The sequence below is a fragment of the Lepidochelys olivacea genome, assembly GCF_965140295.1.
Source record: "Lepidochelys olivacea isolate rLepOli2 genome assembly, chromosome: 2".
In the NCBI taxonomy this organism is placed as follows: Eukaryota; Metazoa; Chordata; order Testudines; family Cheloniidae; genus Lepidochelys; species Lepidochelys olivacea.
Genome location: NC_140412.1, coordinates 82,793,398 through 82,812,627, shown reverse-complemented (window position 1 = coordinate 82,812,627; position 19,230 = coordinate 82,793,398). Strand labels below are relative to the sequence as shown.

General features: G+C 38.3%; 1 protein-coding gene across 6 annotated transcripts in view; it reads left to right on the top strand.

Moving 5' to 3' along the window:
* The window catches only part of RBBP8 (RB binding protein 8, endonuclease), a gene marked incomplete at its 3' end in the record, with an annotated part of 73,633 nt that overhangs the window by 20,275 nt on the left and 34,128 nt on the right, over window positions 1-19,230 (top strand). For 5 of the 6 annotated variants that reach the window (XM_084619740.1, XM_084619737.1, XM_084619738.1 and 2 more), the window contains 6 exons: window positions 783-825; window positions 8,717-8,812; window positions 12,206-12,318; window positions 13,684-13,759; window positions 16,626-16,795; window positions 18,794-18,898. In XM_084619740.1, the coding sequence (XP_084475866.1) occupies window positions 783-825; window positions 8,717-8,812; window positions 12,206-12,318; window positions 13,684-13,759; window positions 16,626-16,795; window positions 18,794-18,898 (603 nt within the window). The remainder of the gene's footprint in view (window positions 1-782; window positions 826-8,716; window positions 8,813-12,205; window positions 12,319-13,683; window positions 13,760-16,625; window positions 16,796-18,793; window positions 18,899-19,230) is intronic. The other variant, XM_084619741.1, reaches the window with a different exon arrangement.

Sequence of the window (19,230 nt, the reverse complement as noted above, 5' to 3'; positions counted from 1 at the left end):
CCTTGTGGACTTAGGAACATTAAGCGGTCGTCCCTTAATGTTGCTTCTTTGTGTGTATCCATGATACTGTCCTTAATTACATGACCGGATACTGTAATATTTTGAAAATTCATTTCAGAAATCTTTTCTACAACTTTATATACCCATGTAGTACTGTATACTACTACATGTCTGCAAAGTCCAAGAAAATTGTTTATGTAAATAGTACACAATATCCCCTACTTTTACAGCATAGCAGAGGTGAAGTATGTTTTTTACAAAGGAGAAATTTCTATATTAACTTAGGAGGGAAGCAGGTGTTAGCCAATAATGGGATTTTCATGGCTGTTCCTGAACTCAGGTCCAAGTAGGCCCTACCCTCTTAATCCAGGAGCCACTACTTTCCTCCTCCACTAGTTATGTTGCAGCATTTTTTCCTCTTTCACAGATGGCAGGCAAGCATATTTCCATAGAGATTGACACCAGGAAACACTCATGGAACCGAATGACTCTTGCATCACATACACCTGAATAAATCACATTCCTCGTGTGACTAAAACCCACTGGAATGGAAAAATGGAAACAGGCCATTTCCAAAGTAGGGCTTTGCAAACAACAATGATCCTATCCGATGGGCCAACTTTTAGAATGAGTTATAAATTACCTGTGGACAAGAGAAAAGGGAGTGGTTAAATGTTATGAATGATTTTTAAAGCTCTCATAACTGAAAGGACAATTCAGCTACACAATTGTGTTAAAACAAGTCAAAAGATAATCCATGTTTTTTTCTTTTCACTTTCCAGGATTACAGTTGAAAATATCCAAACTGAAAAAGGAAAGGTGTTTGTAAGTACCTATCCATATGCCATACCGATATATTTTATAGGAGGAAAATTTTAATATAGTTAATAAACTGTAATTCCTACATGATGAGTTGAGGACTTGAGTCCTGATCCTGCAGACACCCATGTGTATAATTTGACTCACATGAGTAGCAATGTTGAAGTCAGTAATATACATGTATAAATATTTGCAGGATCTATAACCTGAACTCCAGGTCTCCATCGCTTGCATGAGCAGCTGGTGATGCAGTCTTCTGTAATATTTCTAGGGTGCCCATAAAGGATAATTCAGATATGAGAAAAAATAAGTAGGAAACCTTTTTTTAAGGTGAAGTTGCTTCTGTACATTATAAAGGAGCAGCAAGTGGCATAACCATGTTTTAAAATTTTTTTAGCTTACCAGTTTACCTTTAAACGCTTCCTCCACTAAGCTGGGTCATAGTGATTTGTATAAAGAACTCCAGCCTGAAATAGGGATGTAAATACTGTTTAAAAATGTAACCCCATTTAAACGTTTAAAAATGTTTAAATGGTTAACCGATTAAGTGGCTGGCTGGCACAACTGGGGCTGGGGGCGATCCACCAGCGCAGCTGGGGCCCCTCAGGCCGGGGCGCAGCTGTGGTTGGGCCCGCTCCAGCTGGGCAGCGCTGCTCCGGGCAGCGTGGCTGGGATTCGGGTGGCCAGCCAGTGCGGTGCATCTAGTGCCAGCTGGCTGGTTGGCCCAGGGTTAACGGTTAAGGTGGGTTAACTGGTAAGACTAATGCTTACCGGTTAACTAGTTAACCTGTTACATCCCTAGCCTGAAGGTTTATACACTCCCGTGCTGTGCAAATTTTATTTTTTCCTCTTTTTTTAACTATGTTGAACATGGCTTATTAGACGTATGAACTAGAAAATGTGTATATTAACCTAGATAGTAGAAGTAAATCAAATTGTACCTGTATGAATGTGTAGTTATGTTAACTAATTTTCCCATTGTTAATTTCAGCCGCTGCATTTTTCCTAGTTATGCCATTTTGAATAAATAATTCCTCTCCTTCCTTTGTAGTTACACCTTTCAAATACTTTTTAACAGAGATGAACCCTCCCCAATGTTGTCCAAATTTACTTTTTAGTATCTTTATTAGTCTTCCAGTTATGTATGTATTTGTACAATGATAACTCCAAGAGGTGTCATCTTTCTGGTGGCTCTTTTATGACTTCCACCAATGTATGTATCATTATGGTAGTGAGGGTCTTGGAGATCAAGGCAGATTTCCAGGCCAGTTGTGCACCAAAGCCCTTTAGTATGGAATTATTACTTCCCTTTTCTGTGGTGTGAAATCTCTACATATATATCAAAATTACATTGCCCTTTTGTGCTGTCCTATTGCATTGTGAAATCATGCTTAACTTGCTGTCCATTTTCAGAACTACTACTTTCCAGGTAGTTTGCTGTTTATCAAATTTGTTACTTGATTTGTATTTACTCAGATGCATTAGCTTGCATTTTTCCGAATTAAATTGGGTTTGATTTTTGTCTATACGCCCCTGTGCATTTTGTCAGTCCTCACTGGTGTTTGCAGTTCCAACAAAATTTTAGTGTTGGATGCATACTCCATCTAAACACACCCCACTTATATTCTCTAGTTGTTATCTTTCATGCTGCCAAGTGTCAGGCATTTCAGTTCTGTCATACCTTCCCTTTTCTCAGCTAGGTTCTTACACATCCATCTGAGCTGCTGTCCTATCTTTTGGCCAGCTGGTGGCAATTTTGCACCTGCTGAGTAGTCATCTGCCTGCTGCCTCTCTTGCCACTCCCTCTGCTGGATCAGGACCTGAAAAGGATAGCTAGGAAGAGTTAGCAGTGGCATTTGAAAGAGAAGGCAGGACAGCAGCACAAGGTGAGGGACGCATTATCCTCAAGCTCCCACATCTGCAGCCTGCTCATCCTCCCCCTAGCATCCTCAGCACTCTCTAAACCTCCCCAACAACCCAGAAACCCACAGCACTACCAACATCCCCAGTAACCACACATACAGCTACCTCTTAGCTTCCATCTTGAGCACTCACCCAGCTTTGCCAGCCAGAGTTGCCAAGTTTTGTGCAGCTGCAAGTCCTACTCCCATCTCTGATCGGAGCAGAGTGTGTTGACTGTCAGCTTAGGCTTCAGTTTGTAGTACGTGCAAATGATTTGCTACTATGCAAACGTTAGATTTGTATAAAACATAATGCATGGAACAGAACAAAATTTGGCAAATTGGGCCATGTCTTTTTAGTCCTTCAGCCAGTTTTCAGTCCATTTGACATTGATATCAAAATTAATTTTGAGAGTAGGGTTTCATGAAACACCCTGTCAGATGTTTTGCGAAAATCCAAATAGTGTATAGCTACAGTTTATATGTCGGGAACAAAGTAGCTTTGGCAATACAGTGACTGTGTAACTTCACAGACAATAATGGAACCAAGCTTGAAATCAAATCAGACGTTTTTCACTACAACGCTTGTGTACCATCAGTTATAGTAAGTGATTTTCAGTTAAGTTATTTCTTTGTGTAATAGTCACAAATATCTTGAAAAAATCAAATTAAGCACCACTCTTTTTATTTATTATTATGTACAGCTTCCAAAAATATATTTAGCTGTGCTTCAGTTCCAGTCTAAAATTGTGAGATTGATTGGTGGTGCTGTTACTGATTTAATCCTGTATATCCTGACCTGTTTCTACATCCATGTAAAATGAAAACTTTACATTCTTGAGAAGTTTGGTCTCTGGAAGAGCTGTATTATCAATGATATGTTGTTGTGATTTAATACATATCAAACCAAATGGCGTAATTATTGTTTGCTGGAGTCATTCTACAAGTACCACATTGTAGATACAATAGTCTTACATAGGACTTTTTGTTTTTCCTGATGCTTTTGAATAGCTAAGGTTTAATATTTCAGACTTGATAACCAGCCTGACAATGAGCTCCTTATGTTGTACCCTGGTTCAGTGTTGGAGCTAATGATCTTGTAAATGCAGGGTCAGAGACTATTCATGACAAAGGCTAGCTTCTTTGCCAAATTGTCAGTCACTTTTGTCAAGCAGTACCAAAATCCTGAAAAACTTCTTTCTGTTCCTTACATTATGTTCATGTTTTAAAGTAATACCAAGTTTAGGATTAAATCTACTGAGTTTTAAAAGGAGATGGTAGTGTACCTTTATATGTTCTTAAGTACTTTTTTATGTAAAACAGGATTCAGGTCTATAGTTTGATCATTTAAAGATGACCTATAAATTACTTTTAAAAATTGGATTTATTCCTTTTTTGCATAGACTCATAGACTTTAAGACTAGAAGGGGCCATTATGATCATCTCAGTGGTACCAGATGACCGAACAAGGAGTAATGGTCTCAAGTTGCAGTGGGGGAGGTTTAGGTTGAATATTAGGAAGAACTTTTTCACTAGGAGGGTGGTGAAGCACTGGAATGCGTTACCTAGGGAGGTGGTAGAATCTCCTTCCTTAGCGGTTTTTAAGGTCAGGCTTGACGAAGCCCTGGCTGGGATGATTTAGTTGGGGATTGGTCCTGCTTTGAGGAGAGGGTTGAACTAGATGACCACCTCAGGTCCCTTCCAATCCTGATATTCTCTGATTCTGTCTACTCCAATGGTCACCAACCAGTAGATCGCGATCGACTGGTTGATCCTGGAGCCTCTGCCAGTCAATCGTGATTTCCAGCTGCTAAAAGTCCGGCGGGGCTAAGGCTGGCCCCATGCTGCTCCCAGAAGCAGCTGGCATGTCTCTGCAGCCCATGGGGCTCCGCATGCTGTCCCCCCGCCCCACCCCCGTGAACTCCACAGCTCCCATTGGCTGGGAACTACGGGGGTGGCGTTTGCGGCCCAGTTTGGGGGGTGGGACGGGAGGGAGAAGCAGGTAAGCAAATAGGTAAGCATCTCCTGGCTGGAGCCTGCACCTCGCACCCCCTCCTGCACCCTCACCTCCTGTCTTCAGAGCCCTCTCCTGCACCCAAACTCCCTCCCAGAGCCTGCACCCCAACACTCTGCTCCAGCCCGGAGCTTCCTCCTGTACCCAAATTCTCTCCCAGAGCCCGCACACCTCACCCCCTCCTGCACCTCAACCCCCTGACCCAGGCTCAGCCCGGAGCCCCCTCCCACACTCCAAACCCCTCGGCCCCTGCCCAGAGCCTGCACTCCCTCCCAACCCACTGCCCCAGCCCAATGAAACTGAGTGAGGGTAGGGGAGCATGAGCGACAGAGGGAGGGGGGAATGGAGTGAGCAGGACGGGGCAGATCCTGGCTTGATCTTAAATTCAAAAAGTGATCTTGCGTGTAAAAAGGTTGCAGACCACTGATCTAGTCTGATCTCCCGAATGCTGCAGGCCACAGAACCTCACCCACCCACTCCTCTAATAGACCCATAACTTTTTGCTGAGTTACTGAAGTCCTCAAATCATGATTTAAAGACTTCAAGTTACAGAGAATCCACTATTTACACTGCAAGTGATCCATGCTCAGAGGAAGGTGAAAACCCCCGGGGTCTCTGCCAATCTGATCCAGGGGAAAATTCCTTCCCAATCCCAAGTACAGTGGCAGGTGGACCCTGAACATGTGAACAGGACCCACCAACCAGAATTCTCTGTAGTAGCTCAGACCCCTCACCATCTAGTGTTCCATTACCAGCCTTTGTAGATATTGGCTACTAGCAGTTGCAGATTGGCTACATGCCATTGTAGGTAGTCTCATCATACCATTCCCTCCTTTAACTTGTCAAACTCAGTCTTGAAGCCAGTTAGGATTTTTGGCCCCCAGTACTCCCCTTGGAAGGCTGTTCCAGAACTTCACTCCTCTGATGAGTAGAAACCTTCATTTAATTTGAAGCCTAAACTTGATGATATCCATTTGTTCTTGTATCAACATTGGCACTTAACTTAAATAATTCCTGCCCCTCCTTGGTATTTATCTCACTCATATTTATAGAAAGCAATCATCATTTCCCTCAGTCTTCTTTTGATTAAGCTAAACAAGCCAAGCTTTTTGAGTCTCCTCTCATAAGGTAGGTTTTCCGGTCCTTGGATCCTCCTGGTAGCCCTTTTCTGTACCTGGTCCAGTTTGAAATCATCTTTTTTAAACATGGAGACCAGAATTGCACACACTATTCCAGTTGAGATGTCACCAGTGCTTTGTATAATGGTACTAACATTTCCTTGTCTATACTGGAAATACCTGACCTGATGCATCTATGACTACATTAGACTTTTTCAAGGCTGCATCACATTGGCAGCTCATAGTCATCTTGTGATCAACCAGTACACTCAGGTCTTTCCCTCTCCTCTGTCGCTTCCAACTGATAAATCCCCAGCCTACAGCAAAAATTCTTATTCCCGAAGTACATGGCCTTGCACTTTGCACTATTAAATTTCTTCCCATTTCTATTACTCCAGATTTCAAGGTCATCCAGATCTTCTTTTATGATACTCCGTGTTGGCAATACCTCCCAACTTCGTGTCATCTTCAAATTTTATTAACACACTCCCACTTTTTGTGCCAAGGTAATTAATAAAAATGTTAAATAAGATAGGTCCCAAGACAGATTCCTGAGGAATTCCACTAGTAACCTCCCCCAGCCAGATAGTTACCTTTCAGTATGAGCTGTTGTAGTCTCTCCTTTAACCAGTTCCTATCCACCTCTCAGTTCTCATATTAATCCCCATCTTCTCCATTTTAACTCAAAATTTCCCATGTGGAACTGTATCCAATGTCTTACTGAAATCCAGGCCTGAAAGGAGTGTGGAGGGGAGGAGGGTTTCCCCCTTAAATATCAGGAATGCCTAAACTACTACTCCCTGGCTTTTCACTCCACAAGGAGACAAGAGTCTGCTTTAGTGCTTCTACCGGCATTTGCAAGATCGGGTATTTCAGACCATAAACTCCTTACACTAGAGGTTAATGTAATATTTGTATTGTAAAGCACTATTTGGATCTCTGATAGTGATTTGAGTAATAAGTGAAGTCAGAAAGCATTCAAGGTATTAATTTGTTTTAAAATTCTAAATCAATAAAAGAAAAAAAATCTAGGTAGTACACTGCAGAAGCATCTTCCTACCACATTTGTGAACACCAGTCCCCAGCAGCCCAAAATCAATGAGTTGTAAAATGTAGCTGAAAACATCTAAAGGGACAGCATCAACTTGAAAATTTGTCTAAAAAAGCCCCCAAAACGCTATATTGTTGAGTTACAGGTAGCCCCCAAGATAACAGAAAAGTTAGCAAAAATGTTTGTTTTGTGCATTTGGCAGCAGTTTGTTTTTAGTCAGATTTGTTGTTCCCCTGTATAGTCAGTCTCTCCCTTCCTTGAATAAACCCATATAGGCGTTGCTTAGACTATAAGGAAGAAAGTGTTCGGGGTTTTTTGCTTTGTTTTAAAGTTAGCTAACATGTTTTCAAATATTACTGAGCAACTAGATTAGATAGGGTTTAATACCTTTAAAATGTGTTCCCAGGCTGCAGTCGATACTAAGCTCTACTCTAGGACCCATAAGAAGGGTAACTCCCCACCCCCCCAAACCAGTCATGTTGTCTTGTGGGGTAGGCTGTTGCAACATCCATCCTGGAAGGGGGGAAGAGTAGTAGGAGAAACCAGGGGATCGCTGGGAATTGAACATCCAACCTGGCACTATGCTTTTATAGTGTTCTAATCCTTAGTGCCATAAAACTTCCTCTGAATCCTGCCTGTCAAAAGGATTTAAAAGAGAGAACAAGCTTAATGAGTTCACATAGGCTACCGTGGCAGAATGGGTAAGTTTTACTATATTATATTTGAGAATTCAGTAACTTTCATATTAAATTAGTCAGCTGTTCATCTTTTAATTGATAAAATAAAATGGTAAAAATTTAATTTGTATATGAAAATTAAATGTTTGTTTGTTCATGTTCTGTTTACAAAGTGCCTCAGTCACCCAAATCAGTGCCTCCCACCCTATGATCCTTTATAGTACTCTGATCCTTCTGTTCCAAGATCCTCAGCAGTAAATAAAGAGGATCATAGAAGAAAAGGATTCAAGAAATTGTCTTTGTAGTTTTCTTAAAGTAAAATATATTTCTACCCCACTGTTTTTATGTTAGTCACCCAAATATTGGCATACTGTGACTGGCAGAGAGAGGGAAGAACAACTGCCACTGCGTAGACTTACTGCTCTACAACACCCAGCACTCTCATCTGAAATTTCTTTGTGAATTGCACTTACTTTTCACCCCCTTTTCTTATGTTTTGGAAATGCTGAATAGTTATTGTGGGGGGTTTTCTGTATCATAGTTTACATAAATTACCAAAACAAATGAAATTGGTGTGATTATATTGCTTTATTTTGACAAAATATGCAGAATTTTGAATTTTTTGGTGCAGAATTTGGTTTGGTTTTTTTTTTTGGTGCAGAATACCCCCAGAAGTAGTATTTAGGCTGTTATAATTTGGATGACTTTTGTCTGATTTATTTGGAGTTTTGTAGAAAAATTTTGCTTTGGCCCCAGATCTAACCTACCACTTTTAATGGCTCTTTTAGTGGCATATCTCTCTTTGTGGGTTTAAATGGGGGAAGTGTCCAAAATTAAACATCAGTGGAAATTCAATTGCAACATGAACTATGGAGTATTTACTATTTCTGTATAACTCGAACATTATCTGTTACCAGCCATTCAGAGTAAACACATGCAAGTGTTTCATTTATTGTCTTCAACTTAATATTTTTGTTGATTATCAATCACACTCTTCAGACAGAAGAAACATTACAGAGAGCAAAGTGGTCATAACCATAAACAGAATTCTCTATTGAAATTTAATAGCTTTTATTCACAACTGAAGAGACTTTATCTATTTCTAAAAGCATTTAGCTGTTTCTCCTTTATTTTAGGGATGCAGAGAGGCTTGAAGAGTTTTATACCAAAAATCAACAGCTGAGAGAGTATCAGAAAGGACTTCATGACACTATCAAAGTTTTAGAAGACAGGTGAGTGAGGTTTTATTTTGTTTTGCGGGGAGAGAGGAGAGAAGGGCTGAACCAAACTTTTTTCATGTATACTCAGAACATCGTAGTTAAAGGGAGAGGTAAAAAGTGCAAATCCTCTTACATAGTTGTATTAGTTCCCAGGTACCACAGTGCTTGGTGCAATACAGTTAAATAGAAATGAAAAAGATCAACCTGGAAACAATGTGGCAACTTCTAAACAAATTCATATCCTCTACAAAAATTGCTATAAGAGGTGTAAATTACGTGGGCAATTGAGAATTTAGCACGTTTGAAGATTGACAAAACTCCAGAGCAAGACAAGATCCCTCACAGGATTCTAAAGGAAATGGCAAAATAAACTTGAAAGCATTTATTAGATTACATTTTATATTTTAAAATTCTTGTGACAACTGATTAGACATTCTTCCAGTAGATAATGATTTTCAGGATTCTGGGTAAAGGGTCTGTTCCATGAGATTTTAGATCCTTTGTTTCTGAGATCATTCTCCTTTAAGCTCATTAGCTTTGGCTCTTTCCCCAATCTTTGCTCATACTCAACTGTTCACTGATCAGTACTTGCTCCATTCTGTTTTTTTCTTTCTGAAGTTTGGATGCCATGTGGCTTTTCCCTATTTTTGTTTAATCTATTAGTATTGAACAAAATTAGATTGCATAAAATTATATCAAATCTCCTGTTTTGTCTTTAAAAGTGTCTGGGACTATTATTATGTTACTTTTGTATAAAACTCACTACTAAAAGGCTTTTAGAATGCATTGAAAGCAGGAGTACATAATATATTGGGACTATTTCCCTACTTGTCTGCTTGGTCAAAATCCACAGGAAGGTAAAAGCCTTATAGTTTGCATTATACCTTGAAATTTTTTGTGAAGGGGAAAAGGACCATTTAATAGTGTAAGGTACTGAACTTTTGACCCTGCGTGGACAAAGTAAAGAGACACAAATGGATGAACTTGCGTGGTTACTTAGCAGACAAGGTACTCTTGTTCTGAAGAACCAAGAGTATTTAAGACTGTTTGATTCACGGAGGACAACTGTATTACAAACAGCAGTTTTAACTCTCAGAATACCGTATGTTTAATGTGGTTATGATAAGAAGAGAGACTACTAAAACATCCTTTTTACAGTCATTCTCCATTGCTGTAGTATCAAACATAATCAGTTTAAAAGTCAAGATGATTTTTCTAAGGGCCAATGCTCAACCTAAGATCTGAAAATTCAGCTGTGTTCTTTCTGCTTCTTAAGTTACCAGGAATAAATTCTTACTGCAGAAATATTAACTGGCAATTATTTTGATAACTCAGGTAAAACAGAATCCAGCTCTGTGTTCCATAACACTATTGGTTCTTCATTGCTAACGGTAGTAAATAAACATTTGGTTTTGCCTACAAAGTGAACAAATATGACTTAATAGGGAGAGAATATGTCAAGTAAAAAAAGTGGTATTCAAACAAAATCCTTTTCTGACCACAAACATACTTTAAGGGCCTGGTCCAAAGCCCATTGAAATCAATGGAAATATTGACTTCAGAGATTTTGGATCAGGCCCTAAGTATGTGTGTCTGAGTTATTAGCTACATAGGGTTATTATTCCATACTGAGTGGTTACTATTGATTACTGATCCAACTTATATATTCTTTTGCTTAATTTTATCATGTTCATATTTTATGTTAAACGTGTATCTTACTTTTGCATAATTTTGGACAATTTTTAGATAGAATTACAATTATTAAAATGTTTAGCTATTATTTTCTATATCTAATATGATACTTCATTGAACTGTATCAGGCAAATGTATTCCCTGAGACTTACAAGAAAGGAAGTGATCTACTTATCTCATTTATTTACTTTGCGTACGGTGAGCTGCTCATTTAAGTGGAGAGAAGAGGTTGAAAGTTGGTAGAGAGGTGTAAGAACACCAGAGTTTAACCCCTGGGTATTGCAGTGGTGGTAAGCAGTAGGGTTTCATGGAGTCATGGTGTAACTGAACATTACTTATAAAAGGTTTTTCATTATATAGTCTAACCCTGATCGCTTTGCTTGTATGTTGTATCTTTCTTTTTAGACTGTATGCTCAAGAGGATGTCTCTTGCTTTGTGTTTGGAAACTACCTAACTCATTTTGCATGCTGCTGAAATAACTGGAATGCATGTATATAAATATTAATATAGGCTCTCACTGAGATAAATCAGCATTCTTCACTAAATCGAAATAACTTGATAGGTGATTCAAAAACCCCATTTTGAAATTTGTGTATATAATTACACAAACTCACATAGACTACATTTAATAATTTTCTCATCTAATAACTGCGTGATTATTTTAACATATGACTAATTACTGAAGTCTTCCTTTAAATCTCAATTCAAAGTAAACATTCAATTCTAGTTTATGTACAATTGTTCAAGTATCAATACATCAAAATATGAAATGTCTTCAGTTAGCAACCTTCTGTTGTCAACAGCTTACTACTTTTGTTGTTTCAAAAGCCAATTAAGTACCAGTGTCTGACTTACGTATGACTAGAGCCCTACCAAATTCATGGCCTTGAAAAATGCGTCACAGACCATGAAATCTGTTCTCGCCCCCCCATGAAATCTGGTCTCTTGTGTGCTTTTACCCTATACTATACAGATTTCATGGGGGGAGACCAGCATTTCTAAAATTGGGGGTCCTGACCCAAAAGAGAGTTGAAGGGGGGTCCCAAGGTTATTTCAGGGGGGTTGCAGTATTGCCACCCTTGCTTCTGCACTACCTTCAGAGCTGGGCAGCCAGATAGTGGCGGCTGTTGGCCAGGCTCCCAGCTCTGAAGGCAGCACCGCACCAGTAGCAGTGCAGAAGTTAGGGTGGCAATACCATACCATGCCACCCTTACTTCTGCACTGCCGCCTTCAGAGCTGGGTGGCCGGAGAGTGGTGGCTTCTTACTGAGGGCCCAGTTCTGTAGGCAGCAGCGCAGAAGTAAGGGTGGCAATACCGTACCATCCTTATTTCTGCGCTGTTGCTGGTGGCGGCTCTGCCTTCAGAGCTGGGCTCCCGGCCAGGAGCCGCTGCTCTCCAGCCACCCAGCTCTGAAGGCAGCACAACTGCCAGCAGCAGCACAGAAGTAAGGGTAGCAGTACCGCAACCCCAACCCCACCCACAACTAAAATAACCTTGTGACCCTCCCCACCACGACTCCTCTTTGGGTCAGGACCCCTACAATTACAATACCATGAAATTTCAGATTTAAATAGCTGAAATCATGAAATTTATGATTTTTAAAATCCTATGACTGTGAAATTGACCAAAATGCACCGTGAATTTGGTAGGGCCCTACGTATGACATTCTTTCTAACAGATGGAAAATTTTATTTTTTAATTTTTCCTCATAGATTAAGAGCAGGATTATGTGATCGCTGTGCAGTAACTGAGGAGCATATGAGAAAGAAACAGCAGGAGTTTGAAAATATCCGGCAACAGAACCTTAAACTTATCACGGAACTTAGTGAGTGTTATCTAGTATAATGGTCCCCAAGACACAATGCAGTCTGTTGTAAACTTTGCTATCTTGTTGGTAAACTGGTGATTATACACCCTGCTATAGGTTGAGAGAATTCCCATATTGTACCTTTTTAATAAGCCTGAGAAGTTCAATAAAGCAAGAACGCTCACTTCTGTGGTCTTCAAGACAAAATAAACAAAAAAGGCAGTTTTTAAATAGTTTTAATTTCATTTTAACTTGGAGTGAAATGCTGCTTCTGTAATCTCAGTATATGTATTTCGTTTTTATTCTCTCATGGTTATGGCCCTACCAAATTCACAGTCCATTTTGATCAATTTCAAGGCCAGAGGGTTTTTAAATTGGTCAATTTCATATTTTCAGACTTTTAAGTCTGAAATGTCAGGCTGTTGTAATCCTGGAGGTCCTGACCCAAAAGAAGGGTCATTGAGGTCGCAAAGCTGTTGCAGGATTGCCACCCACAGCTTTGTGACCCCTTCCCTCCTCCCACCCCTCCATGATCCCCTTTTGGGTCAGAACCCCTAGGCTCACAACACCCTGACATTTCAGAAGTAAATATCTGAAAATGTGAAATTGACCAATTAAAAAACCCTCTGGCCTTGAAATTGATCAAAATGGACTGCGAATTTGGTAGGGCTACAACCATGAGAGAATAAAAACAAAATAAATACAAAGTAAATATATAAGAAGAAAAGAGAACAGAAGCATGACAATAAAGGGAAAATGAACAGAGGAAGGTGGGACCTCGCATTCCAGCAATATGGGGCATTATGGGAAGAGGCATGGAGATGAGACTGAGTGTTTTCTAAGTGTGAGTGTTGGCAGAATTAGGAGAGTTGGAAGAGATGAGGTCAGAGCTGTAAGCCAGCAAATTGTGATGAGTCTTTCTAGTTTTAATTTCTATTACAACTTCCAATATCATAATAATGGATTATTGTTTCTCAGACAATCTGGTTATTTTGGGGACCAAAAAGTAAGCCTTGATTATGTTGCTTTTCATGGTCTCTCCATCCCCAGTCTAGACAATTATGTCAAGGAACCCAGAATGAGCTGTTCAGTCTCACTGCAAAAAACTCACATCCAAAATTAAAGTATCTACGAATTACATGGAACTAATTAACATTGTGATCCATAATTTGTAATAACTTTTTGCAGTAAAAAATTAATTTACAACCTTGTTAATGACTCGAATACTTCCGTTTTTGAATGTCAATAAAAGAGTAGAAGTTTACCGTTTTACAATTGTGTAATAATCTCATCTCTCACTTCCTGGTCATGTTAGAGGAACTAACAAATGTCAAATGCAACATAAGATTAGTGTGTGTGCTGAGGTTTTACTATATATTGCAGTGAATGAAAAAAACAACTTACAGGATGAAAATAAAAAGATATCTGAACAGCTTCAGCAGTTGCAGAAGCAGATGAAGTAAGTTTCTTTTTCTCAACATTAATTTCAGAAAATATTAAATGTCTGTTTAAATTCCTCAAACTTGAGTCAGATCTCTTAATAAATTTTCCAATGAAAGTCCACTGTCATTTGTTTTCAGTTCTTTATTAATTCCAAATATCTTGCTATCTCAATATGCAGCATTTTCCCTTATTTTACACTGTGTGTATGTGTGAGAGGGGAAGAATTTCTGTAACCAAGTGATTTGACTTATTGATAATTTAAAACGACCAAGGTCTCTTAAAGCTATCTTGGTCATTATGAATATGGATTTTAAATTCATATTCACTTATACCAGTGTTGATACTCAGGTTATTCTTTCTCGCTTGGATGAGATTTTAGAAAAGAGATTTCTAAATTACATATTTAGTTGGGGGGGGTGGATCTCTGAAAAGCAGTATATTTTGCAAGAGACCCCAAGTATAAATGCAATCCAATGACCTACTTATTCTCCAATGTAATATGGTAGCACATGTAATACTGTATTTAATACAGAGATATTGCATCATGGGAGAGGGAGCTAGTATTCCTTCATGTAACTGTGATGCAACAGCACTCAAAATATTTTGTTCAGTTCTGGTCCTCTAGGGATCAGTCCTGTGATGATAAGAACATAGCCTAGGGGAATTAATAGGTCTTCTCCTTTTCAAACACATATAATGAAATTAGATCTTTACTGCTTGGTTGTTCTCCTAGCAAGGTCTAAAACTGTCTAAAATTACTATTTCCAAAGAGACTTATGAAGGTATAGGGGAAGGCAGTCTAGATTATAGGAAAACTGTATTCTGTGTTCAAATCTTATTTTACTAAAGGTCTTGCCTTGGATGGAGAAATCAGAGACTTCCATGTTCAAATATTTTGGGTGGTTTCTGGGAGTCTTTCCATATTTCAGGAATTATGTATTTGGTGTGGTGTCTTTATGGATACTATATACGCTGGAGATCCTTTTCAGCAGTTACTGAACTGAACTTTAAACGCTTCTTCTCTGGCTGTTTTATGTTATACTATTTTGGAAGTCTATCTGAAATAGATCAGGAGCAAAAATATGGAAGAAAAATATATTTCTTACATGCTATTTCAGTTTCTCAGTTATCTTGTACAAGACTGAGTATCCTACTAATATTGAATGGAGAGTCCAACAGTTAGTTCATGTTTGAAGGATAACTGAATGGATAAAAGTTGAGAAAATATGTAGCCAATATTACTGGTTTCATAACTGGTTCTTGATAGTATTTAGGGAATTTCATATGGAGAATTTCAAGTGGCGCAAACTCTGTTTGATAGGAGGTGGCAGAGGTTTAAGGTTTCACTGTTTTCTGTGACCACCTATTTGAAGAGAAGCGGCATAAACCACACATTAAGTAGTCACCTTGAAGTGTTTAAAGAAACAAAATTAGCAGGTAAAAAATGTACCTGAGTTGACATTTAAGCTGCCTTCAAACTTGTCATACTAATTAAGTCTAACTAGCTCAGTCATTCTTGTTGATTGAGCTGATAGATTTCTACATTTTTTTCATTGTATTTCCAGCTTCTTTTACAGAAGTCATTACAAGTTACCTTAATGCAACCACAACATTTTTTTTTTCCTGTCAGTTTGATCATAACTTGCTGTTTGACCGTACACAACTCACTAACCTCTGTCTTAGTTTTTGTGGGTGGTAATAATTTATCTTTTTGTAAAATACTTTGAAATCACCAGTTTAAAGGCACTATAAACATGCATAATTTTATTTCCTCTTTCATTATTTTATTTTATTGCATAGCTAGGTAGTTCCCTAGTCACTGAAGAGGATTTTGCTTGGCAGTTTCTCCACACTTCATTCTCCTCTTCCTTTAGATCTAAGACCTCACATTCTACTTTCTAAAGACAGGAAAGTGGTCTCCAGTCTCTAGTTTCTCTTGAGAGGTCAAAAGGAGAAGTAAGATTAAGGAAAAATGACACAAGCACCCTGACTGAGTTCGATTTCCTTATTGCTTTATCTTCACTTTTCTTTCATTTTCTTTTCCCAGGTGACAGTGAAAAGTACTTCCCATAAGAGGACAAAAAAGGATAAAACATTCTGTTTGTCTAGTTCAGCAATCTCTAATTAGAGCTTGTTCTTTCCCTCTGTGATCCCTGCCACTTCTAGATATGCTTTCTTGGGAGAAAAGGTTTACCACTTTATTAAACCAGGTTTTGCGCATCATGAGTAAGCTCTGAGGCCATACAAAATAGGGCCAAGTGAACTACACGCTTACTAATCTGTGCATTTTTAAACATGTTTCAGGTTACTTCTTTCTCTAAAAGGTGGCACCGCTTGGGGTATAGGGCTCTCTTAGGAGTGGTCTTAATCTTCTAAAAACAAATTAAATTAAGTCCTCTATAGGGGAGTCAGTAAGTTGTAGCATGAAATCATATGTTGCGGAAGATTGTCTCTGAGCAATTTTAGTAACATTTAAACTTGCCTGGTAGATCTCTTTTTTTTTTTTTATGTTCTTGATGAATATAGGAATTGCCATAATGGATCAGAGCAGTGGTCCATGTACTTCCGTATCTTGTCATCAAAAGTGACAAGTACTTGATGACTTTTATTGCAAGAGATTCACTTAAGCCCTGAAACATGAAAGTTTATAAAGTTCACAGGATGATCTAGCCTTTCTGAATTTTTGTTATGTCTGTCTCTTCTAATAGTCTCGAGTCATGATGACAATACTAATTCTATATCGTGTTGCACTTGGCTATATACTCTGAATCTGTGATTGTCATTTTCTTAAGCTGATTTTCAGAAATTTCTTAAAATTAAAGATTTAGCTCTTCATCTTGCTGTTTTTAGGTTTTTACTTTAGCTCTGAATTCTGTCCTCAGGGGGAGAGATCAACAAGCAGTGGAATTAGAGGAAGGGGTCATTCCAGATTCACCAGTTCAATCTTTTTCACTATCCGTGGTTAATCGTATCCGAAGAAAGAAAGAGAACAGGCATGTCCGATACACAGAGCAAACACATACAGATCTGAAGCGTTCTGAAAGCACTAACGGTAAGAGTGTTATTAGTCATCTTTTTCTATAGTGGCTTTTCCAAGATTTTAAAGGGGAAAAGAAAACAGAAGCCACATTTAATTTTTAATTCAAAAGATTTAAAAGCCTTCTGTAAAAAAGTGAATTTGATTATGTATTGTAATAATTGTGCCTGTGCTCTAGGGTGCAAAGTTGTTTCGATATTAACCAATATGCTAGTGGTATGTTTAAAGTGTGTCCTACTCTCCCAATGTTTCTGAATTCCCATATTCGTATATGATTTGGGCAGACAGTAGATTCTTCTGAATCTTATCCTTTCTAGAACTCCTAAATAATAAAAAGAAACTGAGGGGCTGAATCCAAATCTTGTTCAGATAATTAACATATGTGGTGACTTCAGAATCAAACTTGTTCAGTTTGTAAGCAAAAAGATTTGTTTTTCCTTAAGTCAACTCTGAAAACTGCCTAGGAATCATAAATTCATACACTTTTTTTTTTTTTTGAAGTCCAGAAGGGATCGTTATGATGATCTAGTCTGACATTCTGCATAACATAGGCCAAAGAACATCACCCAATAATTTCTGCAACAAGTCTGTAACTTTTCTGTTTCAGCTATAGCATATCTTTTAGAAAGACATCCAGTCTTGATTTAAAAACAAGTGATGGAAATTCCAAAATATCCCTAGGTAAATTGTGCCAATGTTAATTATCCTCACCATTAAAGTTTTGGAAGTCTAGCTCTATTCTTTCCTTCACACACAGCCTTGCTAGTAATAGTTTGTTTAGTAAAAGCTGTACTTGCAGTTAACACCTATGCAAACCAGGTGTTACTTATTGTTAGATATTTGTTAATAGCCATTCAGCACTTCACTCTACCATCTAGGCATCCCTGAATTAGTTTCTTGGAGTAACCCTTACCTGAAGTTTGGAATTGCACTTTCTTCACTATGTGTGTTTCTAGCATCACCTAGTGGAGAACAAAAGAAAAGCCATCCTGCCATGTTCAGTTATTGCAGAGAAGTTGCATCAGAATCAACAAAACAGCCACCTGAATTGAGCAACTGCAAAACATGTTTTTCTGCTATAGGAATCCTGCCTACATTTGTCTTGTACACAAACCCATTAATACTGCAGGCATTTGGACTAATCTAAACTTGGTCTAAGATATTCACTTAGCAAATGTAAACTACTTTAATAACAATAAAAACTATTTTTAGGTGCAGTAAGATTTCCTGCATGTATTATAATGATACACAAGATGCATGTTACAAGATCTGAATATTGTATTCCAGATGCTCATACTATGTTAATTTATTTCTTCGAAATAAGAATGTATCCTGCAAATATAGAAGCTTCTGAATAGTTATAAATATAAATTTTTAATAGGCTCTTTTGTTTTCAAGAATAACAATAGAAGATATTAATCACAAAGTATATTAACTATTCTTACAGGCTGTTGGTACCATGCTGGAAAAGGTTAACTACGTATCAGTGTATAACCATACAAAATGTCATGTTTGTAATCCAAAGTGCAAGTTATTCACTATATTCACCATGGTCTTAACTGACCTGGTGCTGGGACAGCTGAAAATTATCCCCTCTATTAGTTAAATTTTGAAGCAACTGCCTCCCCTTTCAGCTGGCAGGTGTACAGAACATAGGCTTTGAGTAAATGGGGTCTAACTGTAATGTGTTACATACATAAGTGATGATTATCTGTCAAAATATCTTTAGTGTTATTTGGCTGGCTTATTTTACGCTTTCATGTTAAAAAGTACTCCTTTTGAGCACAATGTCACCTCAAGAAATATAACTTGTTCACCTCCCCCCCCCCCTTCAAGTCTTGATCATGGAAACACTTTAATTTTAAGCATGTGAAGATAATGGGACTGTTCATATACTTAAAGTTAAGTGTGTGCACAAGTGTTTACAGGATTGAAACCCTCATCTGTACCTATTCATAATTATGAAGCCAGGTCATATCCAATTTAACTTTTTATTTTTATTCATTTATCTAGAGTTTGGAAAAGTTTCATTGTCGTCATCCACTCAAATTCCTAACCATGGTGGAAAGGAAGTACTAGTGGCAGACACCTGTGACCAAGAACTGTCCCCTATAGCAAGTAAATACTAGGTTTAATCATATTTATTTCATAAGGGGAAAAAACACAGGCAGTTACGGGTAACCAGTAACTCAAATTCAATTTGTAGTTTTCAATTTGAGCTCTTGAGCAAGAAAAAAGGAGTAATCTTAATCCCATAATTACTGTGGATATTTCCTCAGTGAGCTGGCATACACTCCTGAGATCTAGTTCCCGTTCTTGTCACTGAGTTCCATTGTCATTTTGGGAAAGTCTTTTAATGTCTATAAAATAGATTAAAATACTGTAAGTGCTAAATCTTACTATTCTTGTAGTCATCCAGCGCTGTCTCCAGTACAAGAAGTTATAACTAA